The 26,532-nt window shown below is 46.3% G+C and overlaps 1 protein-coding gene across 1 annotated transcript in view; it reads right to left on the bottom strand.

Annotated features, from left to right (window-relative positions):
* Positions 1-5,935: 5,935 nt before the first annotated feature.
* Positions 5,936-26,532, bottom strand: part of HSPD1 (heat shock protein family D (Hsp60) member 1) — a 58,631-nt gene continuing 38,034 nt past the window's right edge. The window contains exons 6-12 of the mRNA XM_088451039.1: positions 25,693-25,786; positions 24,057-24,225; positions 22,680-22,779; positions 21,164-21,409; positions 20,757-20,931; positions 20,036-20,214; positions 5,936-6,561 (exon numbers count right to left, since the gene is read on the bottom strand). Coding sequence (XP_088307165.1) covers positions 6,403-6,561; positions 20,036-20,214; positions 20,757-20,931; positions 21,164-21,409; positions 22,680-22,779; positions 24,057-24,225; positions 25,693-25,786 — 1,122 coding nt within the window. The 3' untranslated portion in view covers positions 5,936-6,402. The remainder of the gene's footprint in view (positions 6,562-20,035; positions 20,215-20,756; positions 20,932-21,163; positions 21,410-22,679; positions 22,780-24,056; positions 24,226-25,692; positions 25,787-26,532) is intronic.

Here is a 26,532-nt window from a genome sequence, read left to right as displayed (position 1 = left end):
CCACGAGCAGCCGCCCATGAAGGTCCTACCGAGAGCGTAGAATGCGCTGTAATAGAAGCCGGTGGTTGCCTGGAAGACACCACATAAGCCTGTTTGATAGTCAGACGTATCCATCTGGAAATAGTTTGTTTGGAAGCCGGCCAACCTGGTCGGGCCAAATCAAACCGAACAAACAAAACATCCGATTTACGGAGCGAAGCAGTCCTGTCGACATAAATCCGGAGCACTCTGACTACGTCTAAGGATTTAGAAGCTGGATAGTCATCCTTAAACACAGGGACCACAATTGGTTGATTTATATGAAAGGCAGAGACTACTTTTGGAAGAAAGGATGTGTGTGCGTAATTCTGCCCTATCTTCATGGAAAATGAGATAAGGAGGGCAGCATGATAAGGCCCCCAGTTCAGAGACACGCCTCGCTGAGGCGAGTGCCAAAAGGAGAACCACCTTCCAAGTTAAGTACTTTAACTCCACCCTCTGTAGCGGCTCGAAGGTTTCAGATTGGCACAAAAGGAGGCTGAAGCCCGACTACTCCTTGGAGAAAAGTCTGGATATCCGGTAATAAGGCCAATTTTCTCTGGAAGAAAATGGTTAACACGGATATTTGTACCTTTATGGAGCCTAGACGAAGACCTGCTGTTAAGCCAGCCTGAAGGAAAAGTAGTAGACGTGATACCTTAAAAACTGATGGAGGTGAAATGCGTCTTTCACACCAATTGACATAAGCTTTCCATATTCGATAGTAATGCTGAGACTTAACCTCCTTGCGAGCCCTGATCATGGTAGGAATTACACTTGACGAAATTCCTTTCCGTCTAATAACGGCCCTTTCAGCAGCCATGCCGTCAAACGAAGTCACCTTAAGTCTTGATAAATAAATGGCCCCTGAAGCAGGAGGTCGTCTTGAAGAGAAAGCGGCCATGGCTCGTCTACCAACAGATTCCTCATCTGCGAGTACCACGCTCTTCTGGGCCAATCTGATGCTATGAATAGCACTCTGACATTCTCGCATTTGATTCTCTGAAGTAAGCGAGGAATTAGCAGGAAAGGAGGGAATAAGTATACGTAGTGGAACCTCCACGGTGTTGTCAGTGCATCCACTGCTGCTGCCCGTGGGTCTCTGGTCCGGGAACAGTAAATTGGTAATTTGTGGTTCAACCTCGATGCCATGAGATCGGCCTGTGGACGACCCCACCTGAGAGTTAGTTGGTGAAATACCTGAGGATTGAGCGACCATTCCCCCGGATGAATATCTTGCAGACTGAGATAATCGGCCTCCCGGTTTTCCACTCCTGGAATGAAGATGGCAGAGATTGCCACTGCGAGTTCCTCTGCCCAAAGCAGGATTCTGCCTATTTCCTTCATGGCGGCTCTGCTTTTGGTGCCACCCTGTCTGTTGATATAGGCGACCGCTGTGGCATTGTCCAACTGTACTCGGACTGCCTGACAGAGGCTGCGCCAGTTGGAGAGCATAAAATATTGCTCTTAACTCTAGAATATTTATGGGTAGACCTGCCTCCTTTTGAGTCCAGTGCCCCTGAAAATTTCTTCCCTGGGTCACTGCTCCCCACCCTCGTAGACTTGCATCTGTGGTTCCCATACTGCAAACCGTCGTCCTGTCAGCAAGTGTGAGGGATTCAACCACCAAATTAGAGATGTTCTCGGCTGGGGAGACAAGAGGACTCGCTGGTTAAGAAATAGGTGGGATCCTGACCACTGGGAAAGAAGATCCAACTGAAAGGGGCGGGCATGAAATCTCGCATATTGAATTGCCTCGAAGGTCGCCACCATCTTTCCCAGCAGGCTGATACAGATATGTACTGATACTCTGCGATGCCGCAAAATCAGACGCACCATGCTTTGAATGGAGGAGACCTTGTCCTGGGGCAGAAATAACTTCTGTTCCGCTGTGTCCAATATCATGCCCAGGAACAGCAGACATTGTGTCGGAGTCTAGGAGGATTTTTTTAAATTTAGAATGATGAAGATGGGTTAATTGAATATCTATTAACAATCGAGCTACTGACGGAGCCTTGATCAGTAGATCGTCTAGATATGGGACAATGACTACCCCCTGAATCCGCAGCAGAGCCATCATGACTGCCATGACCTTTGTGAACACTCTTGGTGCCAACGAAAGACTGAAAGGTAGGGCCTGAAATTGCCAATGTGAGTCTAGGACAGCAAATCGAAGAAATGCTTGATGAGGTGCCAAATGGTTATGTGGAGGTAAGCATCTTCTATGTCTAGGGACACAAGAAACTCGTCTTTCTCGAGTCCTGCTATAACAGACTGGAGACACTCCATCTTGAATTTGAAGGCTCGAAGATAAGGGTTTAGATCCCTGAGATTGAGAATGGGTCTCAGAGCCGTCCGCCTTGGGCACCACAAACAAGCTGGAATAAAAACCCTGACCTCTATGATGGGTCGGAACTTTCACTACCACCTGGGACAATAGCAGCTTCTGTATTGCTTCTAGAATAACCTCTCTTTTTTCTGATGCCAGTGGTAAACCGGTTGTGAAAAAACGAAAAGGCGGATCTATTCTGAAATCCAACTTCAGACCGTGGGTAATGATGTCCCTGACCCAGGCGTCCTGGCAAGACTTGATCCACACTTCCCTGAAGTGTAAAAGACTAGCTCCTACCCCCTGATCCCCCAACTGAGAAGGGAGAGAGTCATGCGGAGGGCTTTGCTGTTGTCTTGTCCTGCTGGGACCCGGATGTAGATGATGTCGCAGTTCTACCACGGCCTCTAGACCCTCGGGTGAAAGCCGGAGCTCCACTGGAGCGTCCTCTAAACCTGCCAGGGGGACGTAAGGATCGAAAGGAAGGTCGTCTAGGAGGGGGAGCCGCAGATGGTAGGTAAGTGGATTTCCCACCAGTAGCCTGTGAGATCCACTTATCCAACTCCGTCCCGAAAAGAACTTCTCTGGTAAAAGGAAGAGCTTCCAAAGCTCTCTTGGAGTTTGGCTGCGTCAATGGCACGCAGATGCAAACGGCTCTTCTGGCTGATCTTGCTAAAGCCAAAGATCTAGCAAAGACCACATATGTCCTTAGAAGCTTCCCCAAGGAAAGCGGCTAATTCTGCAATCTGCTCACCCAGCTGAATGAGATCTTCAGTCTGCATTCCTGTCCTGAGACCCTCTGCAAGTTGTGTAGCCAGGCTTCGACAGCTTTATTTACCCAACAGCTAACCAGTGCTGGACGCGGTGATACTCCTACCACTGTATAAATGGATTTTAGCGTGTTTTCCAGCTTTCTGTCGGAGGACTCCTTTAAGGAAACAGCCCCCGGAACGGGAAGCACCGTCTTTTTAGAAAGGCGGGATACTGAGGGATCTACTGCTGGGGGAGTTTCGCATAATTTCCTATTATCTGGTGGAAATGGATAATAAGATAAAAGTTTCTGAAGCTGGGAAAGTGACAGCCTGTCTAAATCTCTTACCAAAAATAGACAGTTTAAAAGTCACCTCTGAGTCCTCTGTGTGTAAGGTCTGGCATACTGCAGTGATTAATGCATCTACGCCCTGTGATATAGGTTCTGATTCATCAGGAAACTGAACCTCTTCTTGAACCTCGCACTCCTCAGGTTCCTGCGCTTCCTCGTCATCCGAATCATCCCTAAAGGATTCTGGATAAGTCTCTTATTAGGGACATTATATGACGAGGCAGCAGGAGGGTCCAGGGACTTAACTTTAGTAAGTCCCTCCACAGATCTGGCTAGAGAACATGTCCAATCTGGTTCAGGTGATCTGTTTGATCACCTCCCTGTCTCTGCGAGCTGCTTCAAGCTCATCAGACAGTCTTGTGCGGCTGAGACACAAACTTGTCACACAGCAGAGAAGAGCTAGATTGATCTCGTGTGAACTTCTCTGCACATTTTTTGCATGAGAAGGACTTTTGTGCAGCTTTAGATCCCTTAGAAGCCATGCTGCAGTACTCTATCCACACACACACCACACACACACACACACACAGTAGGTGAGAGGACAGATAGAGAGACTACACAGTAACCAAGGGGGGCAGAGAGGGAGATTGCTATGCACCCTTAGCAGCTCTATTAATAGAGCTATAAACCGCCTTTAAAAGAAAACTTTTTACTGGCCATATTATAGATTTTGTGCAGTCTCCAGGAGCAGCCCTTCTTCTAAAATGGCCCCTGGCGTCTAATGCAGAAGCGCTGGGGTTGCTGGGAGGCAGGAGCAGAAGACGGACTTAAGCTCCGCCCCCTCCGCTATGGCACCTTCACCGCGCTAGCGCTGCTATGTTTACCCACCTGAATGAATTCCTGGCTCTCCAGCTAGTCAGGGAGCCAGGGCGCACTGACCTTCACACTGCCAAGGCTGCCGGCAGCGGGGTTTGTGCTGGGGGAAGCCTGCGATGATCGCCGCATGCAGCGCATCTAGGGCTCCCCAGAGACTGAGGTTTCTGTAGCTGGAGACCTCAGCGCGGACCGCAGGCAGTGAGGTCTCCCCAGCAGTGCAGACAGGCAGGGGAAGCAGGCTGCCTGTCTGTTCCTCAAATGAAGTTCCTTGAAAAGTGCTTTCACTGTGCCTCAATGGAGCATAGGTCCAGCTAACAGGGTACAAATTTTAGACTGACCTGGGGGAGGTATAGAGGGGGAGGAGCAGGAAAACCTTTAATGGATCTGCGACTGGGTCAGGGAAGAAGCTGCTAACTCAAAAACAGAGAAATAAAACATACAAAAAAAGGTTAGGACTGCCTGAGCAGTCCTGTCCCAAACGAACAACTGAATGCCTATGGCCAGGGTATATTTGGAGAATGACCTGGGGCATTCTGGGAGTTGAAAGCTTAACTGTTTGGTGCCTGGATCACTCAAACCAAATTATCCCCATGGTATCCCTGTGGACCCTGAGATAATATACTTGTATGCTAGCATTTTACGGAATCTGGTATGAAAATTACTATACCTGTATGCTACCATTGTGCAAGGTTGCTATGTAGCTATTGTGGGTTATGATGATAATTGGTAAACTATTTCTACTGCCTTTATAATGTAATTTCTATCATATTTTGTCCTTAAACAGCCCTATATTAATGCAGGGGCTATTCACACGCTTGACCTCAGGTGTAATACATATATATGCTTGCTCTTATGATAATCTGTAAATGTTCTATTGCCTTTATAATCCCAGTTTTATCACCTTTTGTGCTGAGAGAGCCCTATATCAATGCAGGTGCTATTCATGTGCTTGTCCTCAGGTGTAATACGTATTAGTGCTTGTTCCCAGGTGTATTATGTATATTGCACACTCTATGGCAGTTGATTGCATGAAGTTTTCATTCAGTATTACTGACGTGTTCAACTTTGTTTGCTCCCTTGAAGTGTGGTTTCAATGTGCTTAGCATTATGCTATAAGTTTATTTTCTTCAGTAATCCTGTAAATTGCAATGTTTAATATGCTATGTATCCTGCTACATTGTATTACTTATGTACATACTTGTACCTGCAGCAGTTTGTTGGTGATTGTGTCAATTTGTAACTATGGAGACTGGACCCAGCCCCCCCCCCCCCCCACCTCACTCCCACCCTGTCCGGTGGTCACGTGATCTGTGATGTCAGCTTGCTCAGCCCCGGAAGCGAGGTGGGGGTGTTGGGATCTGGCAGAGCACTGGTGTGAATAAAAAGGTAAGATTGTTTCATGCTTATTTCATCCTGACGCTAGATGCGATAATACATCTAGCACCTTGATGACACAGCTGGTGTCTGTCTATCTGAACTTTTTTCAAATCCAGGGAATGCGCCCTATGTTGGAACTCTATGGAGATCCCTTGCAACGAAAAGGAGTTATCATTTGAGCCTTCATATAAATCAAAAAGGCATTACTCAAGTCTATATTGCTAATTTCAAGGAAGTTCAAGAGATTAGCCATTCAGGAATTTTACAAAAAATAAAATGCAAGTTTAACCAAATATGTACCAAAATGTTTTATTTTGAAAGATTACAAATGCAAGCAATACATCTCATGGTGTTCATCTTTCATGGGGTTATATTACAGCTTGTCAGAGATCAGTATTATTTCAACAGCATAACAGACATACATATCAAGTCTAATGTTGAATAGTAGCTATAGTCATAGCCAAATAAAGTATCACTGTTGAAACTTTAGTAAAAAATATTCTTCCAACAATATTGTCAAATGCCATGAGCAGCACAGGCACCAAATTCTAAGGAATGTGCAGAGGTATCTGATTAAGTACAAAATAAATTATGTAAAATGGCATGAATGACGAAACCAGTGAACCATTACATAATCTCAGACATCCATTTTTCTTTCGTACACATGGCACTGACCGCGTAGTCTCCTTGACTTCTGAAGAATGGTCTGTGGTGCACAATCGCAGTGAGAATTGCAGCTAGTTCTTTGTACAAATGTTCATTAGAACATTCCTCCTCCCATTCCACCCATGCCCCCCATTCCACCCATACCACCCATGCCAGGTTCCTTCTCTTCCTTTGGAATTTCAGTCACTACAGCTTCTGCTGTTGCTAGAAGTGAAGCTACTCCTGCTGCATCCATTAAAGCAGTCCTTACCACCTATAAAATAAAATCACGAATTAAAATTTATTAAAAAAAACAAAACCACACAAGCTATTACCTTCAGGATAAGTACATGACATGCCAGGATACTTAGTGAAAAGTATGGCTTATCAATGGTGGCAAAACAAGAGATATGGTAAGAACTTACCTTTGTTATCTCTGTTTCTACGAAGTCCATAGGGTCCACAGGGTTGACCTTGGGGTATAGGTTGGGAACCAAATCCGGGCACCACGCAGTTAAAGCTTTTAGCTCCCAGGATGCACTGGGTCCACTCTCCCTATAACCCCACCCCCAAGCCAGAGGCACCTCAGTTTGTAAGTAGCCAAAGGCCGGAGGAGGAGAGAAAAAGAGAGAGAAAACTGGAACACTCAATAACCATACTCACCGAAATGGGAGACGGAAAACCGGTGACCAGCCACACAGCCCATATGAAGCCAGGTGCGTCAGGGCGGGCGCCCTGTGGACCCTATGGACTTCGTAGAAACAGAGATAACAAAGGTAAGTTCTTACCATATCTCTTGTTTTCTACTTCAGGGTCCATAGGGGGTCCACAGGGTTGACCTTGGGGATGTCCCAAAGCAGTTCAACCAAGGGTGGGGACGCTCCTGTGCTGAGAGGAGAATCAGTCGCCAAAAAGGAAGCATCCTGAGAGGCAAAGGAAACCAATGCCTAGAACCTTAAAAAGGTGTGGACAGAAGACCACGTGGCCACCTAGTAAGGCAAAACAGCCGAGGCGCCACAGCGAGCCGCACACGAGGGTCACATGGCCCGAGAAAAAACAAGCATCAACAACAGGAAGACCTACCCATGGGTAGGCCCCTGAGGAAGACCTACGAGGCCATCCAGCCAACATTTGGTTATAGGCCGGCCATCCTTTCCTGTGAAAACCAGAAATCTCAGACCACCAATAAGGAGTCCGATTTCCGTAAGGAACCTGAACGGATCACATAAATCCAAAGAGGCCAGACCACAGTCAATGAGACCACACCAGCCGAGAGGACTGGGGACAGAATGGCCGTACCATAAGTTCCAGAATAATATGGAACCTGAAAACCACTAAGAAGAAACACAGGGCGAGAGCAACTCCCACCCTGACATGATGCCCTCCAGAAGAGGGAGCCACATGAGAACGCTCCCAATTCAGACACTCTCCTGGTTGATATAAACACCCTGAGAGAAAGAGAGAGCCTAAGCAATAGACCATGTAATGGCTATCACAACCAGCGGTTCCATTGACTGTCCCCGGAGGTAACGAAGAACCACTACTTACTCCCAAGGAGTCCCTAGGGAGGACAAATGGAGGCATAATCAAGAAAACACTCCAAAGGATGAACTGGATACCAGAGTGGAGCAATTCCATATCTTAACCATACTGACAGTGTAGAGATCCGCACTGTCAGGAAGACCAGGCCAAGTGTGAAACCCAAGCCAGCCGGAAGGAATGCCAGAATATCTGGAAATCCTGGACACCGGAGGATTGTATCGACAGGTACAATACCATAAGATTTATGGCTGCCACAGTTTGTGGTAGGTCCCAGCAAAAGCTGATCCATGTGCTCTAATCATTCCAACGATGACAAAGCCAGGGAAGCCGTAAGACCACTGTAAGGACACAGTCAAAGACAAACGACCCAGGTCCAAGGCAAAACCAAGGACCCTGAGACAACAGGTCCGGGCAGTGAAGCATCAGGGATGGAGTATCGATGTAGAGACTCCGAAGATCCAAGTACCCCTGACATCTGGGGCAATCAGGAGCCACCAGCAGGAAAGCATCTCCGTCTCGATTGAAAACACTTCCAAAGACCTCGAGGAAGAAGGGAGACCGGAGAACACAGGTACACAAAGTGGAAGGACCACTTCACCGACAAAGAGTCGCTGAAGGTTGCTTCAGAATCCCCAGAGCTGGACTGTAACACCATAGTGTGATAAAATCAGAAGGCCATGAGGGTCACCTCAGGGGGGCCCCCCCTGCTCACCAGGAGATGAAACCTCTCTTGGGGAAGAGACTAGTCCCCGGGATGCACGTCGTGACGGCTGAGGACTCCCGCTTCCCAATGGAGAGCTCCTGAAATGAACGCTGCCGAGATGGTCGGGAGGAGACCCTCGGACTATGTCCGAATATGTGACATACCTGTCATTGCCACCCAACGAACAGTGTTGCTAAAAAGGAAGCCACTGTCCTGACCCTGTCGGACTGAACCTTTTCAGGTTCACCGGGAAACAAGAGTTATGCCAGAGTAAGTTAATTGACAGGGTGGAATCGACAGACGTCCAACTGCACTGAAAAGGATTCGATCCAGACACTGTCCATAGCAAAGAAAACCCTGGACGAGATGGCCATAGCCACCCGGACAGGGACCGACTTGCCTCCGGAGAGAGCATCATCGTTTGAACAGTTATCCGACAGAAAAAACTCGTTCCATCTGGAGATGAGCCAATTATGGAAAGGCCTGGAATGGAACTGAGCCCATTCCACCATGCATCCCAGAGTGTAAAGACATCTGTCGACTGCGCAGACAACCATGTACTCCTAATGGAAGAGAGGAGATTCCGTCTTACGCCAGAAGAATTCTCAGATTCTGAGAATCCAGCAGGGATCCTAGATGAAGAATACCCAGAGAGGGATGCAGGGAGGACTTTTTCCCCGTTGATTAAACGTCTGCACCCTGAAGAAGCCACAGTCATCCTGACCTGGCCGTAAAGTACCCCGGTGATCCCGCTAAGAGCAGGAGGCCGTCCAGGTACAGGAGCATTGGAATATACTGAACAGAAGAACTGTCAGAAAATCCAAAACGCTGGTAAACCCCTGTGGGACTGAGGACAGTCCCAACAGGCAGAGCCCGAAAAATTGTAAGTGTTGCTGTGATACAGCAAACCTCAGCCCATGCTGAGGAAAGGTCTCTGTAAGTACCCGTAGGCACGCGTCCTGTATATCCAGTGATACCATAAAGTCCCCAGGTTCCAAACATCGTATGATGGAGCATAGGGAATTCCTCCTGAGCCCAGGTAGCTTTAGGAACTGGATCAGGGAATTGAGACAGAGAATAGGCCAAAGAGGACCATTCAGCCACCGCACCAGAAAGAAAACAGAACAACCAGTCCCTCACTGAGATAGTGGGGATGGCCTAATTAGCTCCGCTTACCGCAACAACTGCATAGCTTTCTGGATCTGTAAGGCCCTTGTAAAGAGGGCGTACCCTCCTACCCACGTAGCCGCGGCAACCTGACACTAATACCGGGCGAACTGAGAAAATCGGTATCTCCCAGTTGTAGGCCTGTCCCGTCAGGCTGAAGAGATATCCGTAGGTTCAGAAGCAGGATCGGCTGGCAGTCCAGGCCTGCTCGGTACTGGATATGTCGGCCCTTGTAGATGCCGACAGTCTACGAAGAAACAGACCTTTAGGCTGACCCAGAGGACAAAAAAGACTTAACAGACTTAGTCTGAGGCCTTGTAGTGGGCATAGCTGAAAGCGGTAAACTTGTCGTTAGTAATACTGCCAATGTTACTACAATCTTGTCAAGGTCAGGACCAAACAATATCAACCCTAAAGATGGTATCTGCACCTCTGCATTCCCAGAGCGCAGCCATAGGGTATTACGGAGGATACAGTCGCAGCCGGAACTCTGAAAGTTAGGAGACTGGTATCCAATATAGGCATTTCCACCTATGACAACAGCATATATTACGTGAGCGACCAAATACATTTGAACCCCCGACGTGTTGGAGGGGAAAAAACGTTACAAATGCATCAACCCAATATGCAATAGTATTAACCAACCATGCTATAGCCATGGTAGGATGGGTAACAACTCCTGAAAGCAAGTATACTGATTTCAGGCAGAGTTACCACCTACGGATCCGAAGAATCCGACCACGCAGGAATGGGAGGCGTAGTAACGTCTGTAATCAGACGAGTAACACGCCCATCCACCCCAGGAGGGGCTCGTGATGACCCTCAGGGAATTTGGGACAGGAGGCCAAACACTGTTGTAACACCTCCTATCTGGCAACAGCCAGAGTCCCGCTATGCGATCCACCCGCTAGTCAGCAACAGGGAACCCGAAGGCACGCAATACTGAGGGTGTATGATACAGGTGCAGGTCAACATTCACTCTAACCAGAATGGACCTGCTACCAGCCCTAAAGCAGGGATAATAATACCTGAAATAGGCTTCCCCCCGTGTAAGAGGGAAAGAGCCCCGAACAGTACCCAGTTCACGGCAGAGCCAACTGGGAAGTAACCACAGGGCGTCAACCACGCCAATTAGCATTTCGTAGAAAACGACATCCACCCAGGGTGGCTGTTGTGGTAATCCCTGCAAGGGGAATGACAGACTATTGTGGCACCAGGGGGAATTCATATACTGCGAAAAACCCCTGCAGGGAGCGGTAGTCTGTGTCACAGGGGAAGAGTGCAAGAAGCTGCGAGATACCCTGAGATGAAAAGGGCAGTATGGTGAAGTAACCCCAAGTGAGGTACAACAATGGGGCCCGCCCGGCGATCCGCAATTGAGAGGATCCCGAGAAAACAAACCGCCCAAGGGGGTCGTGAAAGAGGCCAGCACCAGATGACGCCACATACAGAACCCTTTATGAGTCAAATCCTCCGCACTAACACCTGCAGCACATGACTTGCAGGATAGTAAAAATGGGTGCAGTATAACGCTCTATCTCCTGGTCAGACATATCTGACCAATCTTGGCGGAAATATTAAGCAGTGCTATACAGGTCCTGACTGATGCCAAAAATTAGCTGCAGGGACCCATTTTCAGCGTATGCAACACACAGTTCCATCTAAAATATGGCAACGTGCAGCACGCAACAGTATGTGACAAACCACACAAATATTAACAAGTATATAAATGTGAGGTCTCAGAACCACCCTAAGTACAGCTGTATTAGGGCAGATAAAGAAAAGGGATAGATATACACTGACAGGTGAGAGAATAAAGTACAGACAGTCAGCACTAGCATAAGTCACATACAATGCAGATATATACATATATACATATATACATAAACATGTCACATAATATACTGCACTATTACACTGCATTCAACTGCCCAGATTCAGTGTCTGGGAAGGCTACAGCGCTGTGTACACTGACCTGATGGTGAGGTACGCAGGGGGACTGGGCTCACTGCCATCTCCGGAGCTCTGCTGCTGCACCACAGAGAAATGGCCGCTGGAGACCTCAGAAGAAGCGTGGCCCGCGGAGGAAGCAGCTCAGCGACGCCAGACTATGGATACTGAAAGGCGCGCTGAGCTGAGGGGAGGAGCCGCTGTAACAGGGAAGGCTGCCTCCCCTGGCCGGCTATTAACCCCCGGGACGCCGGCTCCCTGCACCGATCGTTAAGTCCCTGGTGGTCTAGTGGACACACGGGGTATGGGGGGCCCGCCGCCACTGCCGGCGCCTCCGGTCTGTCCCCTGAGACCGGAGGCACAGGACTGCATTTGAAATGCGCGGATCACCGCAAGCGGTGATCCGCGACCTTACCTGCTCCCCGTGGATCCGGCAGCAGTCCTGGGCGCCCGCAGAGTCCGGCTAGTACAGACTCTGGGGTCCCGCTGAGATCCCCAGATCTGTACTGGCGTCTCAGCGCCAGCGGGGTGACGGAGCGGCAGCTTAGACGTCCTATGGACAGTCCGACGCTGCCGCTCTGAAGAGTCCAAAGTCCATGGAAAAAACTTTGTCCCTAAAAAAATTAAATAAGCTTAGGGGCTGCTAATCAGCTCCCCCTGCGCTAACAGTGACCCGACTCCGGCCGGGCACCAACTTAAACTGAGGTGCCTCTGGCTTGGGGGTGGGGTTATAGGGAGAGTGGACCCAGTGCATCCTGGGAGCTAAAAGCTTTAACTGCGTGGTGCCCGGATTTGGTTCCCAACCTATACCCCAAGGTCAACCCTGTGGACCCCCTATGGACCCTGAAGTAGAAAGAGCGACAATATATCTAGCTAAATAAATGTATCTGGTTTCAACTATATTAACTTTTAAACATATTTAAGTGGCATTTTTTTTTAAAGGGTATAATTCAAGAATTAGTTAGCATAAATTGTTTCTTATTCAGCAGCCACAAAACCACTAATTAAACTACTAACAGACCAGGCACTACTTTGATGCTTAATTTTTTTTTTTTTTTTTTCAACAATATATTTCTGATATCACTGTTGACCATCACCATTAGCGCTGGAGGCTAAATTCTGTTTTTGTGGCTGACACATGACCTTCAAGCACACAGTTTTATGTACACTATAAATATATTTATTTTATCTGTCACCAACCACAACATTTAAGAGATACATTGTAGACCGTGCAATCCAGAGCATCGTTGATCACATCAGGAGGGAGCTATTCAATTCAGCACGCTGTTAGGGCGACTAAGTGAAATCCGACTAAAGTGCCAGATGCGAGGCCATTTCCTATCGTAGTGTGCCTCTAACAGCCTCGCGGCCGGCACTTTAGTTGGAGAATGCCGGTTCTCGTGACTAAACACGTGAGAACCGGCATTCTCAGACTTAACTTGTAACAGTCAGACTAAGCAGCACACTGAATTGAATAGCTTCGGGAACTTCCCGGCCCTATGCAATTCTTGATGAATTGAATCGCCCCCTATATTGGTATTTATTTAATCGGCTCTTTTGCCTTTAGAAACAATGTTCAAAGTCACCACAATACGGTCTGACATCAGAACATTTTAATTGGAATTTAGGCTGTGGTTACCAAATTCTGCAGGTTGATAATCGGAATACGGGGCAATACAAAAGTATTAGAATATTTAATTGCAACAAAATCTATATAGTAGAGCTATTGACCTTGGTTTACACATGTGTGCTCACTTGTCTTTGCTGCAGTCGCACCAAACCCAAGCAGCCCCTCTTGGCACACCTGGTCCAGTTACACACTGCTAGCGCCGGGCATCTTTTTTGCCAAAAAATGCATTTAAGTCCGAATGCGATGCAACAAGAACGTATCAGGAGACTGTGCTGATTAATTTGATGTGCAACACTTGTATCTGTGTTCGACTTGGACCTGATGTGTCCCAAAACGTGCAGTGTTTTCCACAGGGGAGACCATGGGGTATAGGTGGTGGCTAGGAGGACTGGACACCAACAGTTAAAGCTTTTCTGTCCCAGGATGCTACGGTCCTTCCACCCCTATACCCCACCCACAGCCTGAGGCAATTCAGTTTTGTCAACAAGCCCAAGGCAGGAGCAAGATAGGAGAGAAGGAAGACTGGTACACTTAAGAATCACACTCACAATAAAGAAGGAAACTGGTGACCAAGAGAACAAACCCAGAAGCCAGGTGCATCAGGGCAGACGCCCTGTGGACTTCGAAAGAAAGTTAACAAAAGGCAAGTCTACCATAACTCTTTCTTCAGGGTCCATAGGGCTACACAGGGAAGACAATGGGGATGTCCCAAAGCAGTTGTTCAAGGACGGAGAGGAGAATCCGACGGCCAAAGGAAACATCCCGAGAGGCAAAGATATCAAAGGCATAGAACCTTAGAATGGTGTTGACAGAAGACCACGTGGCCGCCTTGCATAGTTGTTCAGCAGATGTGCCACGGCGGGCTGCCTATGAGGGACCCACAGAGCGAGTAGAATGAGCAGATACTGTATCCGGCACTGGAAGACCAGCTTGCGTGCAAGCCTGTGAAATAGTCATGCGAAGCTATCTGGCCAGAGTGTTTGTTAGTTGGCCAGCCCTTCTTGTGGAATCCATATAGGACAAAGAGGGAATCAGTTTTCCTGATGGAACCAGTACGGTACATGTAGAGCCTCAGAGCACAGACCACATCTAAAAAGGAGGCCTCACCTGCCGAGAGGTCTTGTGATTGAAAGGCCGGAACTACAATTTCCTCATTAAATGAGGAAACGAGACAACCTTGGGAAGGAAGCAAGGGCGAGTTCAGAGAACAGCCCTGATGAAACTTCAGAAATGGAGAGTGCCCCCAAATCTGACACCCTCACCAGCAGAAAAAGTCTTAGCAGTGAGCCATTTGAGGTCTGAGTCCAGGGGTTAAACTGAGGCCCCTGAAGTGCATGGAGAACCACTAACAAATCCCACAGATCCACAGGAGGAACAAAGGAAGGTTGTAGACTGAGGATACCCAGCAGAAAGGTGTGAACAACCAGCAGTGGAGCAATTCTGCTCTGGAACCAGATGGACAGAGTAGAGACGTGCACTTTGAGACGCTAGATGGAGCAGTGGAAAGGTCCACTTCACTGACAAGGGGTACACGAAGGCTGCTTCGGGGTCCTTTGTCCTGGACCCATAAACTGGAAGCTTGTGGTTGTGTCGCGAGGCCATGAGGTCCACGTCCGGTAGACCCCATTTGTCCACCAGGAGCTGAAAGACCTTTGGGTGTAGAGACCACTCCCCAGCGTGCACGAAATTAGTTTCCCAAGTGAGAATCCCTAGGATGAACACCGCGGAGATGGCCAGGAGACTACGTCTGGCCCACGTGAGATTGCGTGCCACTTAAGCCATAGCCGCCCAAACAGCAAGTGCCTCCTTGGTGATTGAGGTAGGCCACCGCCGTGGCATTGTTGGACTGTACTTTTACTGGCCTGCCCTGAAGTATGTCCTGAGCCAGAGTGAGGGCTCTGCAGATGGCTCGGAGCTCCAGGACATTGATTGGGTAGTCCAATGACCCTGGAAGGAGTGCTGCGACCCACCAGCGGAGGCTTGCATCCGTGGGGAGGAGCACCCAATCCAGGATCCAGAAGGGGCAACCCTTGTTTAAGTGGGAGGTCTGTAACTACTAGAAGAGGGATAGACGAATTTCCGGAGAGGACCACCATTTGGGATCTGATCAAATGGGGCAACCCATTCCACCTGGAGAGGATTAGGTGTTGTAGGGGCCTGGAGTGGAACTGAGCGAGCTCCACCATGTCGAAGGTGGATACCATGGACCCCAAGGTTTGCATTACTCAGTGAATGGACACTCAGCGACTGGAGTAACCTGCGCACTCGTTGCTGCAGTGCGGAGATTTTGTCTACTGTCAGGAAGATTTTCTGAACTTTAGAATCCAGAAGGCTCCCAGATGTACCATCCTTTGAGAAGGGGTCAGGGAAGACTTGCAGTTGATCAACCAGTCGTGTTTTTGTAGAAAGGCCATGGTTGTCTGAAGATGGCGGTAAAGGACCTCTGCAGAGTGTGCTAACAGCAAGATGTCCTGCAAGTATGGGAGTAGTCTGACCCCCTGATGACGAAGATGGGCCGCCATAATATTGGAAAAGACCCACGGAGCTGTAGAAAGCCCAAAAGGCAAGGCTTAAAATTTTAAATGTTGCTGTAGGACAGTAAACCGGAGATATCGTTGATGAGAGGGCGCTATAGGTACATTTAAGGTAAGTGTCCTGAATGTCCAGCTACACCATGAAGTCCCCAGGTTCCATAGATAGGACAATAGAGCAGAGTGTTTCCATACAAAACCTGGTCTCTCTGATAAACTTGTTCAGAGACTTGAGAGTGAGGGTAGGCAGAGGAGACCCATTGGACTTCTGAACCAAGAAAAGGGTAGAATAATAACCGGTCCCTCGCTGTAACGGGACCGGAATTATCACCCCTGAGTGAAGAGGACTGAATGGCCATCTGGAGGAGCAGGGCTTTGCTCTGGTCTGATGGAGGGCCTGTGTAGAAACTGCTGGGTGGCTGTGAGAGGGCGTCCCGTGAGAAACTACTTCTCGTACCCAGGCGTCTGTGGTGATCTGACACCAGAACTGGGTGAACTGAAGTAGTTGGACTCCCACCCTGGGATCCCCCAGGGGGAGGTCTTCCGTCAGACTGAAGGCTTGTCCTCTGATTTGGCAGCTGGACATCTAGTAGCCCAGGCCTGCTTGGTCCTGGGCTTAGAGGCCTTTGTGGAAGCCGACTGCAGTGGAAAGGACTGACCTTTAGCTTTTACCTGGACTAATAGGACCTAAAGGAAGACTTCCGATGCCTTGGTGTAGATGCTGAGGGCAGGAAAGCTGTCTTAGAAACTGCCAAGGTAGCCACAATCTTGTCCAACTCTGGGCCAAACAGGATCTCCCCAGTGTAAGGCAGTGATTCCAAGGCCTTCTTAGGAGTCCGTGTCAGCCTTCCATGAACGAAGCCAAATGATACGGCGGGCTACCACTGAAGTAGTAAATGCCTTGGAAGCTAGGAGACCAGTATCCAAAGCCGCTTCTCCTAAATAGGAGGCTGCATCCCTGATGTGCGAGATATAGGACGGCTTTTCCCAAGAAGCCTCAGAGGGAAATTAGTTCTCTAGAGCATCTGCCCAGCTCTCAATGGCTTTGGCCACCCAGGCAGTAGCCATGTCTGGACGAGTAATAGCTCCTGTAAGAGAATACACAGATTTGAGGAAAGCTTCAATCCTTCTGTCGACTCCTTTAAGGAGGATGCTGTAGGAATAGGTAAAGTAGAGCTTTTAACTAGACGTGGCACGTGGGAATCCACATCCCATTTAGCGCAATCAGCTGCTGGAATAGGATAAAAAGAAACCAGACATTTTGGCAGTTGGAACTTTTTATTTGGCATATTCCATGTCTCGCTCATGAGTTCAGAAAGCTTATCAGAATGAGGTAATTCCACCAAAACCACTTGTCGCTTAAAGAGTGGATCTTTTGCCTTAGGAATGAGCTCTGCATCTATAAAGAAATGATTTGACAGTCCTCACTAGTGCAGGTAGATTCACTTTAAACTGAAGCTCCTCCTCCCCCCTGAGGGGGACTGAGTGAGAGATCTGCATCTTCTGCCTCCCCAGACTATACCCTCAGAATCAGAGAACTGTGTGGACTGAGGAGAATACAGCACGTTTAGTAGTTTTACTGGGGCCTCTCACTTTGGAACATTTATTGAAATGCTGTAGAAGTAGCGGCTAGACTCTGCACTGAAGTAGAGAGCATGTCAACCCATGGAGGAGGTATAGCAGTTACTGGTATCGGTGAGTGTACCAGTTATGGCAAGCCCATAGGGGGAGCTATCGCAGGGACTACTAGGCGATCCGCAATTTTTGCAAACATCTGTGAAAAGGAAGCCCAGGGGGGTTCCTGAGCAGGGGCTGACTGGCCTGGGGCAGTATAACAAGTTGCACATAGACCATCTTGAATTAAATCCTCCTGGGTTAATCCTGCTGAACAGAACCTGCAAGAGACCAGTATAGGAGCAGCAGCCTGCTTGTTACCCTTGCCTTTGCTAGACATAGCTGTAAGGACAGTATAACACACGATATGGCACTAAACAGCATGCAACACACGCAGTATGCGACAGCCTTCATAAATACAGGTAGATGTGAAGTACCGTGAACCCCCTTATACACCAGTATCCCAGGGGTATTGTGAAAGGGAAAGGTATAAGCTGACAGTAGAGAGAGAAAAAAATAAAACACAGACAGCTAGCACAAGTTACATACAAGGCAGAGTATAAAATATAACTGCAATGGGCACTAGATTTAACTACACAGACCGCAGTGGCAAAACAGACTAGCTAGACAGCAATTTAGTTCCTAGTGTAGCCATCTCGCTGTTGGAAGGACAGACTGAGACACCCCCCCCCCCACAATTTTTATATTACCAGCAGTAGAATTGACCATCCTGGACCAGTTGGTATGAGGCCTGTTTACCCCGAGTGTGGGGTCTGCAGAAAAAACATGCAGGCCCCCCTCCTGAGTTCAACCAGCTCTAGTGTCAATAGCAATAGGGATCTTCCCCTGGACTTTGGGACACACACAAATCAGCTATAACATTAAACCACTTGTCTAATATTGTGAACAATTTTTGCAGTGAGGCAGGGCGCATTATCCAGCTGAAAGTCTATTTCAATTAGGGAACACTGTTGCCATGAGGGGGTGTACTTCGTCTGCAGCAATGTTTAGGTAGTTGGTAGGTGTCAAAACATTCACATGAATGCCAGGGCCCAGGGCTTCCCAGCAGAACATTGGCCAGAGCATTACACTGCCTCTGCCAGCTTGTCTTCTTCCCACAGTGCATCCTGGTGCCTTCTCTTTCCCAGGAAACCAATGCACACACACCCGGTCATCCTCATGACATAAAAAAAGTGATTCATTAGACCAAGCCGTCTTGTTCCATTCCTCCAAGGACCAGTTCTGCTCATTGTAGGCTATTTCTGTGGTGGACAGAGGCCAGTCAGCACGGGACTTTCTATTTTAGCCAACATTACCTTTTTCAGCAATTTGTGCTACAGTAGCTCTGCTATGGGATAGTACCAGACGGGCTAGCCTTTACTCCCCACGCGCATCAATGAGCCTTTTGCGTCCATGACCCTGTCACCAGTTATCCTTCCTTGGACCACGTTTTTTTAAGTACAAACCACTGCTTACTGGGAACACCCCCACAAGATCTGCTGTTTTAGAGATCCTCTGACCCAGTCTAGCCATCACAACATGGTCCTTGTCTCAGTCACTCAGATCCTTAAGTTTGCCCATTTTTCCTGCTTCAAACCTATCTTCAAGAACTGATTGTTCACTCACTGCCTAAATACATTTTTCTTTTACAGGTTTACTACTAGCCATAACAAAGCTGCCAGGGAATGGTGGCACTTTGAGAACAAGTGCCAGTATGCCCAGGCATCAAGGGCCAGCTAGCATCTTTCGATAATCTTATAAACAATGTTTAACAGGTTAACCATTACCACTGTACCCAAAGCTGATGGGATATGAAGATGAGCCTTAGAACCCTTGTGCCAAATGCTCTAAGGCTGGTGGAAACTTGCAAGTCTCTACTGTATGGGCTCACTAGTCCTGACTGGTCAAGCCTAGTTCTGGTAATGGAAACAGTGAGAAAACCCCCTTGTTTTTTGTACCCCCAATTTATCAAATACATGACTAGGCAGAAGTTTGCCAAGTACACAAGCTTACAGACAGAAGTAGCTAGTCTACTTCTTTCGCTTAGACAGGATCGCATGGGAAGATTTTGGGTGTGTTTTTTTTTTATAGCAAACAAAATAAAGTATAATTAAAAAAAAAAAAAATCTCATTTGATGGCACGCTGTGTGAAATAAAGGTTTCCTGGTCACATTAAGCATATGAACAATAAGCACTTGAGGGCAAGGTTTGCCACTGAACATCATTTATCACCTGTTAGATGAGCGAGAAGTTAAGGTGCGTACACACTGGGCGATTAAAGTGGACAACTGAACGATAACGTTCATTATTTAGGTAAAAAAATGGACGATAAAGTGGACGAACGATTCGCGTTCCCACAGGTCATTAGTCTTTATCGTTCATCGGGGAAACATGCAGGCCAACCTGACGATATTGTCAAGTTGCTGCATGTTGGGGAATGGGGGAAAGAGCCCGGCACTGAACGATATCGTTAATGATATCTTTCAGCGGGTGTGCTCAATGTCATAAACGACATTGAGCACACTCTGCCAGGGACACACTAGACGATATCGCTCAGGGAGCATATCGTTTAGTGTGTATGCTCATTAACACTCAATGATTAAAACGTTACCTTTGTGGGATCTATGATTCCTTTTTCTATCATATTGACAAATTCCCCAAGCATGGCATCATATCCAATATCAGTAGGGCTCTGTAGAATTTTCTCAACTATCAGTGATCCTTCAACACCAGCATTCTTTGCTATGGTCATAGCAGGAATCTTTAGTGTTCGTCTTATAATTTCAGTTCCTAAATTAAAAGAAAAAAAAAAAAAAAAAAAAAACCACCACCAATTACCACTTGATTCCATATACTTTTACTAGTCCAAGTAAGCAATTTTAAGTTCTCCTTCTGTGCAGAATATGAGCATATGAGGTCAATCCAATTAACTGCAAAGGGGGAGAGTTGCCGTTGCAATGGCATAGAAACATCGGCAATGGTACTGCAATTTCCCCCTCCTTATCTTACACATTTTTGATCTCTGTGGTACCGTAAGTGCCACATACAGCTGCATGCTTACGTCGCTAGAGGACTCACGGCTAATTGGATTGAGCCCTAACTGGCTTTGTCTGCCACCTCTGTGGTAGATTTGATGAACACATTTTCTGCTCTATAAATGTGACTGAATTTTTTTTGACAGATATAAAACCAATTAATATATTCCAAAAAGATCACCACATTCAGTATTAACCAGATTACAGTAACAGGATAATTTATGAACATTTTATCCTTTTTTTAACTATACAGTTTATCTGTTTGAGAGCCTTTTATTTTGTGTACAATCAACATACCAATTTTCTGATCATCATTTGAAGGTGTCAGAGAATCAAGAGCTGGGATGCAACGCAACAGTGCACAACCACCTCCCAACACAATGCCTTCTTCCACAGCAGCACGTGTAGCATTTAATGCATCAGTTACTCTGTCTTTCTTTTCATTCACTTCAACATCACTTGTTCCGCCAACCTGAATAAAAGCATGGCAGAAAAAAAAAAAAAAAAAAAAAAAAAAAAAGGAAAAAAAAAATATATAAATAAAAAAGAAAAAAAAAAAAAAAACACACAAAAAAGGAATGAATATAATATAATGAATGCCTGACAACGAGAAAATAGTCTTTTTTTCTTTATAAACAAACGGTTTCTGCTGCTAAGATAACACAGATGTATCTTAGATACAATGACGAAGAAAAAAATTATACCTTTATTACAGCAACACCATCAGAAAGTTTTGCCAATCTCTCATTTAATTTCTCTTTTTCATATTCACTAGTTGTAGACTCGAGTTGTTCATGGATTTCTTGAATTCGTTTCTCTATCTGAGCTTTATCTCCCTTTCCTTTCAATATCATAGTGTCATCTTTAGTTACAATAACTTCTCCCACTTTTCCAAAGTCATGGGGTTGAATGTCTTCTATATTCAGGGTTAATCCTTCTTCTCCAAAAACCTAAAATTATACGTATTACAGAAAATAACTAAAAACAGAACATCGATTTTTCATTATTCTACTTATTACTATTTTCATCAGACTAGACCAGCGCTGTCCAAGTTTTCATATGAAGGGGGCCAAATATTAGAACTAGGTTCTTTTAGATGCCATACAGCAAAGTCTAGTCCAGTCATTCTCAGCCTCAACCCTTATGCATCCCCAACAGGCAATGTTTTGAAAATGTGTCTGTGGAAGCAGGTGGGATAATTACTGACGGCAAAATAGATTAACTCACCTGCGCATTAAAGAAATCCACAAAATACACAGTGGGGCAAAATGAAATTGTTTTGCCGGCGGCTTTTATCCTAAGACGCCGCAATTCAACTATTGTTCCGTCAAGGCGCGATAGCCGCTGGCATTCCTCTCAGGAGGGTGAGAGCAGAAATGTGTGAGAAACCCCCTTGATTAGGGTGCGCTAGAACTTTAGACAGGTTTAGGCATTTTACATGGCTAAACCCAGGGCGAAGAGGGCGATAATGAGCGCCCAGAACAACTGATTTGCAACACTGGGCGCTCATTAAATATCATGCCTTTAAAAAACTATTGAACTGCCCCCACTGTTGGCTATACTGAAGGACTGGAGATGAGAACCACCTATCTAGTCTATGTGTGATAAATCCTGGTTTTGGCGCCCTAACGTGGGCTTTAGCTGTGTAAAATGTCTAAACCCGGTCTAATTACCCATGAAGAACGAGATAATTAATGGTCACCTAAAACATTTGAATTGCAACATTGGGCAACATTACAGCGACATAAAAAAACCAAAAAACAATGGAATCGTCCCGTGTGTACTTTTAAAACATACTTAAGATGTTTAATCTTTTTCCTGCCAGTTAGGGTGCATACACACCAGGACAATATCGGCACGACAAATCGTGTTTATTGCCTAGTGTGTATGCACAATTGTGCGCTCCCGCTGGTCACATGCGTCATTGGTTGTGCTGCACAGTCAATCACATGATATCGCATGTGGCGCCATACGTATTACTGAAGGACAGAACAAGTAATTGTTCCGTTGTTCATTAAATTGTGCAGTGTTTACCGGCAATCATGCGATATCCAGGGTGAAGGCAAATCGCCCTGAACATCGTTTAGGTGTGTACCCAGCCTTAGAAAGATATGGGTATAAAGAGATTTTTTTTTTTTTAAATTCCAGGTGTCTCCATGCTTAGGTTTTCTTGGATGAAAAATTTTCAGAAAGCCTATGAACCGGTCAATATTTACTTACTGCACCACCAGAAGCAATGGCCATATCCTTCAGCTGATTCTTTCGGTTATCACCAAACCCTGGAGCCTTTACAGCAACCACTTGAAGACCGACTTTCAGCCTAAAAAGAAAAAAAGAAAAAGTTTTTTTTTTTTTAAAATACCCAATATCCAATGCAGTATTTTACTATACTACTGCAAAAGTAATACTAGAAATGGCACGATAGAATCTGATATGGGGGGGGGGGGGAAATTGCCAAGAGCCATAATAAATGCTTTGGTATAGCCAACCTGAAAATGTCAAGAAAGCTACCAGAACACAGAGCCGCACAGTGATGCGGGATAGGTGTGACTGCCGCCGGCTGCTGTTCTCATGCACTACTGGTGGTCTGTGCTCACATGGACCCGGCGCCCTAGCCATGTGCTGACACTATTTACATTCTGCTCAGTTTGGCTCCTGATTGGCCATCGTGACGTAGCTATTACATAATGATGGAGGGCGCGGGTGGCACAACATGTGAGGCTGCTGCCATAGGGGGAGCTCTTCCCTCACCTACTTTCTCCAACATGTCTAATCCAGGCTCGCAACTCCCAGCCAATCAGTACCGGGTTTGTACCTCGATAGCAACATCTCTTCTCTGCTTTCCACGAGAGCTGCCGGCAGCCGCTGATTGGCAGGAGGCTGGGAGACTGAGGCGGAATAACAGTGCATCATCATTTGCGTCTATAGGGGCTCAGCTTGCAATACCCCCTGGAAACAGTCCATTTTGCTTCAGAGTCCATGGCCAAATATATCATCACACTTACAAATTGACAAAATGTTACAATAAAAAATCCCCAAAAAGCATAAGAGGCCTAGGCTTAGCCGGTTAGGTTTCACATATCTTTTATTTACCCGATTCCGTCGTATTAACATAAGATCTAGCCATTATCTAGCAAAGCATTTTCTGCACATATGTTCTGTGTTCAAATTGGCGAAATGTTCACCACGGGCACACTAGTTCAACTAATAAAGACAGTGTCACTTACCCTGTTCATACCACCCTCCCCCATGCAATAGTAAAGCTGGGTACACACCTGACCGATATATCTGCAGATGATGGTCGTTCACACATACTGAACAAGCATCATCTGGCCGGGGGCATGTTGCACCCCCTTTCCCGCGGCCTCTGCAGAAAGTGTACAGGTGGTCAGTAGGGACAGATATCTGCCATTGGCAGCGCAGCAGAGCAAACTCGATAGGTCTGAAAGGATATATTGGCCAATTAATTGATCGGCCAATATATCTGCAATATGTACCCAGCATTAGACTGTCTATTCAGCAACTTCTAGCAAAGCAACAGTATGAGAGATATGCAGTCTAGTTTGCAATATCCTACTCCTAAACAGATTGTAGTACCTGTTTAAAACTAGAGTACTCAAAGCTTCCCCATCAACATCTTCAGCTATTATGACCAAGGGCTTGCGGTGAGCATTAGCAATTTCAAGAGCTGGTACTATAGACTGAACACTGGAGATTTTCTTTTCACTTAGTAGAAGATAAGCATCCTGAAATTCACACTTCTGACCTGCAATAACAAAAATAAAGTCGAAAACTTGCCATCCTTACCAGTTATATTGTAAGCAGAATGAGGCGTGTCACGCCAGCCCCTGCATCGTCTAACGATCTCTTAACAGATTTCACAAAATGACAGTACTTCATACTGCGGTAGACCCTGCAGACATTCTGAGACAATTTAGGATTCACAAAACGTCATTTGAATGGTCAGAGATGCTCTGCTTGGAGCAGGTGTAGAAGTAATCAGTGCACACTTTCAGAGATGGTCTGTAATGCACAGCAGCAGGGAAGCGGCTGAGTAATACCGTTCAATTAAATGCAGAAGCAGCAGGAAGTGTCTGAAGGAAAGACACCTGCTGCATGCATCTGGGATCCCATAGATGCTGCCCGGATCACCATTGCGACCAATTTACTCAGCCTGGCTGTCTGAACTGGACTGCCAGGTCCAGGAAGTCTGCATCCCTGCACTCGACATGCCTCCAAAACTGTCCGTGTGTGTGTCCGTGTGTGTGTGTGTGTGTGTGTCCGTGTGTGTGTCCGTGTGTCCGTGTGTGTGTCCGTGTGTGTGTGTGTGTGCGTGTGTGCGCGTGTGTCCGTGTGTGTGTGTGTGTCCGTGTGTGTGTGTGTGTGTGTGTGTGTGTGTGTGTGTGTGTGTGTGTGTGTGTGTGTGTGTGTGTGTGGAGGGACTGACTGAGCAATCACGCCAGGACCCATTCTGCACATGCGCAGAGTGGGTCCTCTGCATGCTCAGAGCTCCAACATTCAGAGATGTACGCAAACCATCAGGTATGCTTACATCTCAGAATCAGGCCCACAGATAGTAACACCATAAAGCATAGCAATTAGTTGAAAAGACCTTATGAACTCCGGTCTCTTGCTCCCCGCTTCAGGTAATCGGTCTTGCACATTACAATCTGACAGTCTTTATTAGACTGGGTACACACCTAAATATTTCTGTCCAATCTGCCTGGTGGAAAGAAATATCTGGTACTGTATGGGAGCAAATGTAAATCATTTGCTCCCAAACGCAAGAAGAGAGACAAATTATTTGAATAAATTGGTTAAATGATAAATCAAACTGATTCAACCAACTGTCTGAACAACCATTGTTCGTTTTCTGGCATTTGGGAGCAAATTTTGATTGTCATTTGCTCCCAGACATTACCAGATTTTCCTTCCCCACCAGACAGATTGGGCAGATAAATCTTTAGGCGTGTACCATGCCTTAGGTAAGGGTCACCTCTTCATGGTACCTAGACAACATAATGTTTCAAACACAATTGCTTATTGCTATGAATGCTGTGCTGGGTGGTACATACTACTCATTGATGAAAAGCATATTAACAGTGTACATTAAGCTTTCATGAATTTCTATCCATTTTTCTGTTTAAAGAAAAAAAGAGCCTTACGTTTTCTGACAATTAGGTTTAACTCCACAATGGCAGATTGAACACTTATACTAACAAAGCATACTTACCTTTAGTAGTGTTTATAAAGTATGGAGAAATGTAGCCTCTATCAAATTTCAACCCTTCAATTATCTCCAGCTCATCATGAAGTGTTTTTCCATCCTGAAAAAACATTTAACATAACTTAAAAACCTATAGAGCACAAGTCACTTGTAGCTCAGATTACACTGTTCATGTATTTAGCACTTTTTGACACAGACAACTGTACAATAGTAATGGCTAAATAATTAAAAAATGTGTAGACATTTTTAGGACTTCACAATTGTCCATCTTATATATAAAATTCATTGGTCTGTTTATTTGTCTGCCTGTCCAGTTATGCATTTGGACAGCCCTGCACAGATTTGGATGAAACCAACGCAAGGTGGTAGTTGGATCCTGGCCAGGTTTTTTGGGGGGGTTAGGGCTCCAGTCAGACCTCCCGTTTGTGTAAGCTGGGCAGAAATTTGACCCGGGGAGCCTATTCTGGCCCTTCCACTGGCTGGATTTGGACGACATCACATAATAAAACTTAATCACTTGAAGATTTAAAACACAGGCAACGCCGGGTACATCAGCTAGTACTGTATAGAAAGAGAATCTACTCTTCTTAAAATATTTTGCCGAATATGTTCCCTTTACCTCAGGCAAGATTTATTTTTTAATCTTGAAAGTAAAAACCAAATTTCCCCATACTTAAAAAGCAGATAATTAAATTTTTGTACTTTCATTACATCCTTTTTCCATAGCTCAGGGTTTTCAAACTGGTCCTCATGGAACCCTAACAGAGCACGTTTCCAAGGTATTCTTAGGAATAATTAGTACCACCCATTACCTAACAGTCATTTAACATATATGTGTTCCAGCTA

The sequence above is a fragment of the Taudactylus pleione genome, unplaced genomic scaffold (assembly GCF_031769625.1).
Source record: "Taudactylus pleione unplaced genomic scaffold, aTauple2 ptg000536l, whole genome shotgun sequence".
NCBI lineage: Eukaryota > Metazoa > Chordata > Amphibia > Anura > Myobatrachidae > Taudactylus > Taudactylus pleione.
The sequence above is the reverse complement of the archived record's forward strand: the minus strand, read 5'-3'. Positions and strand labels throughout refer to the sequence as shown.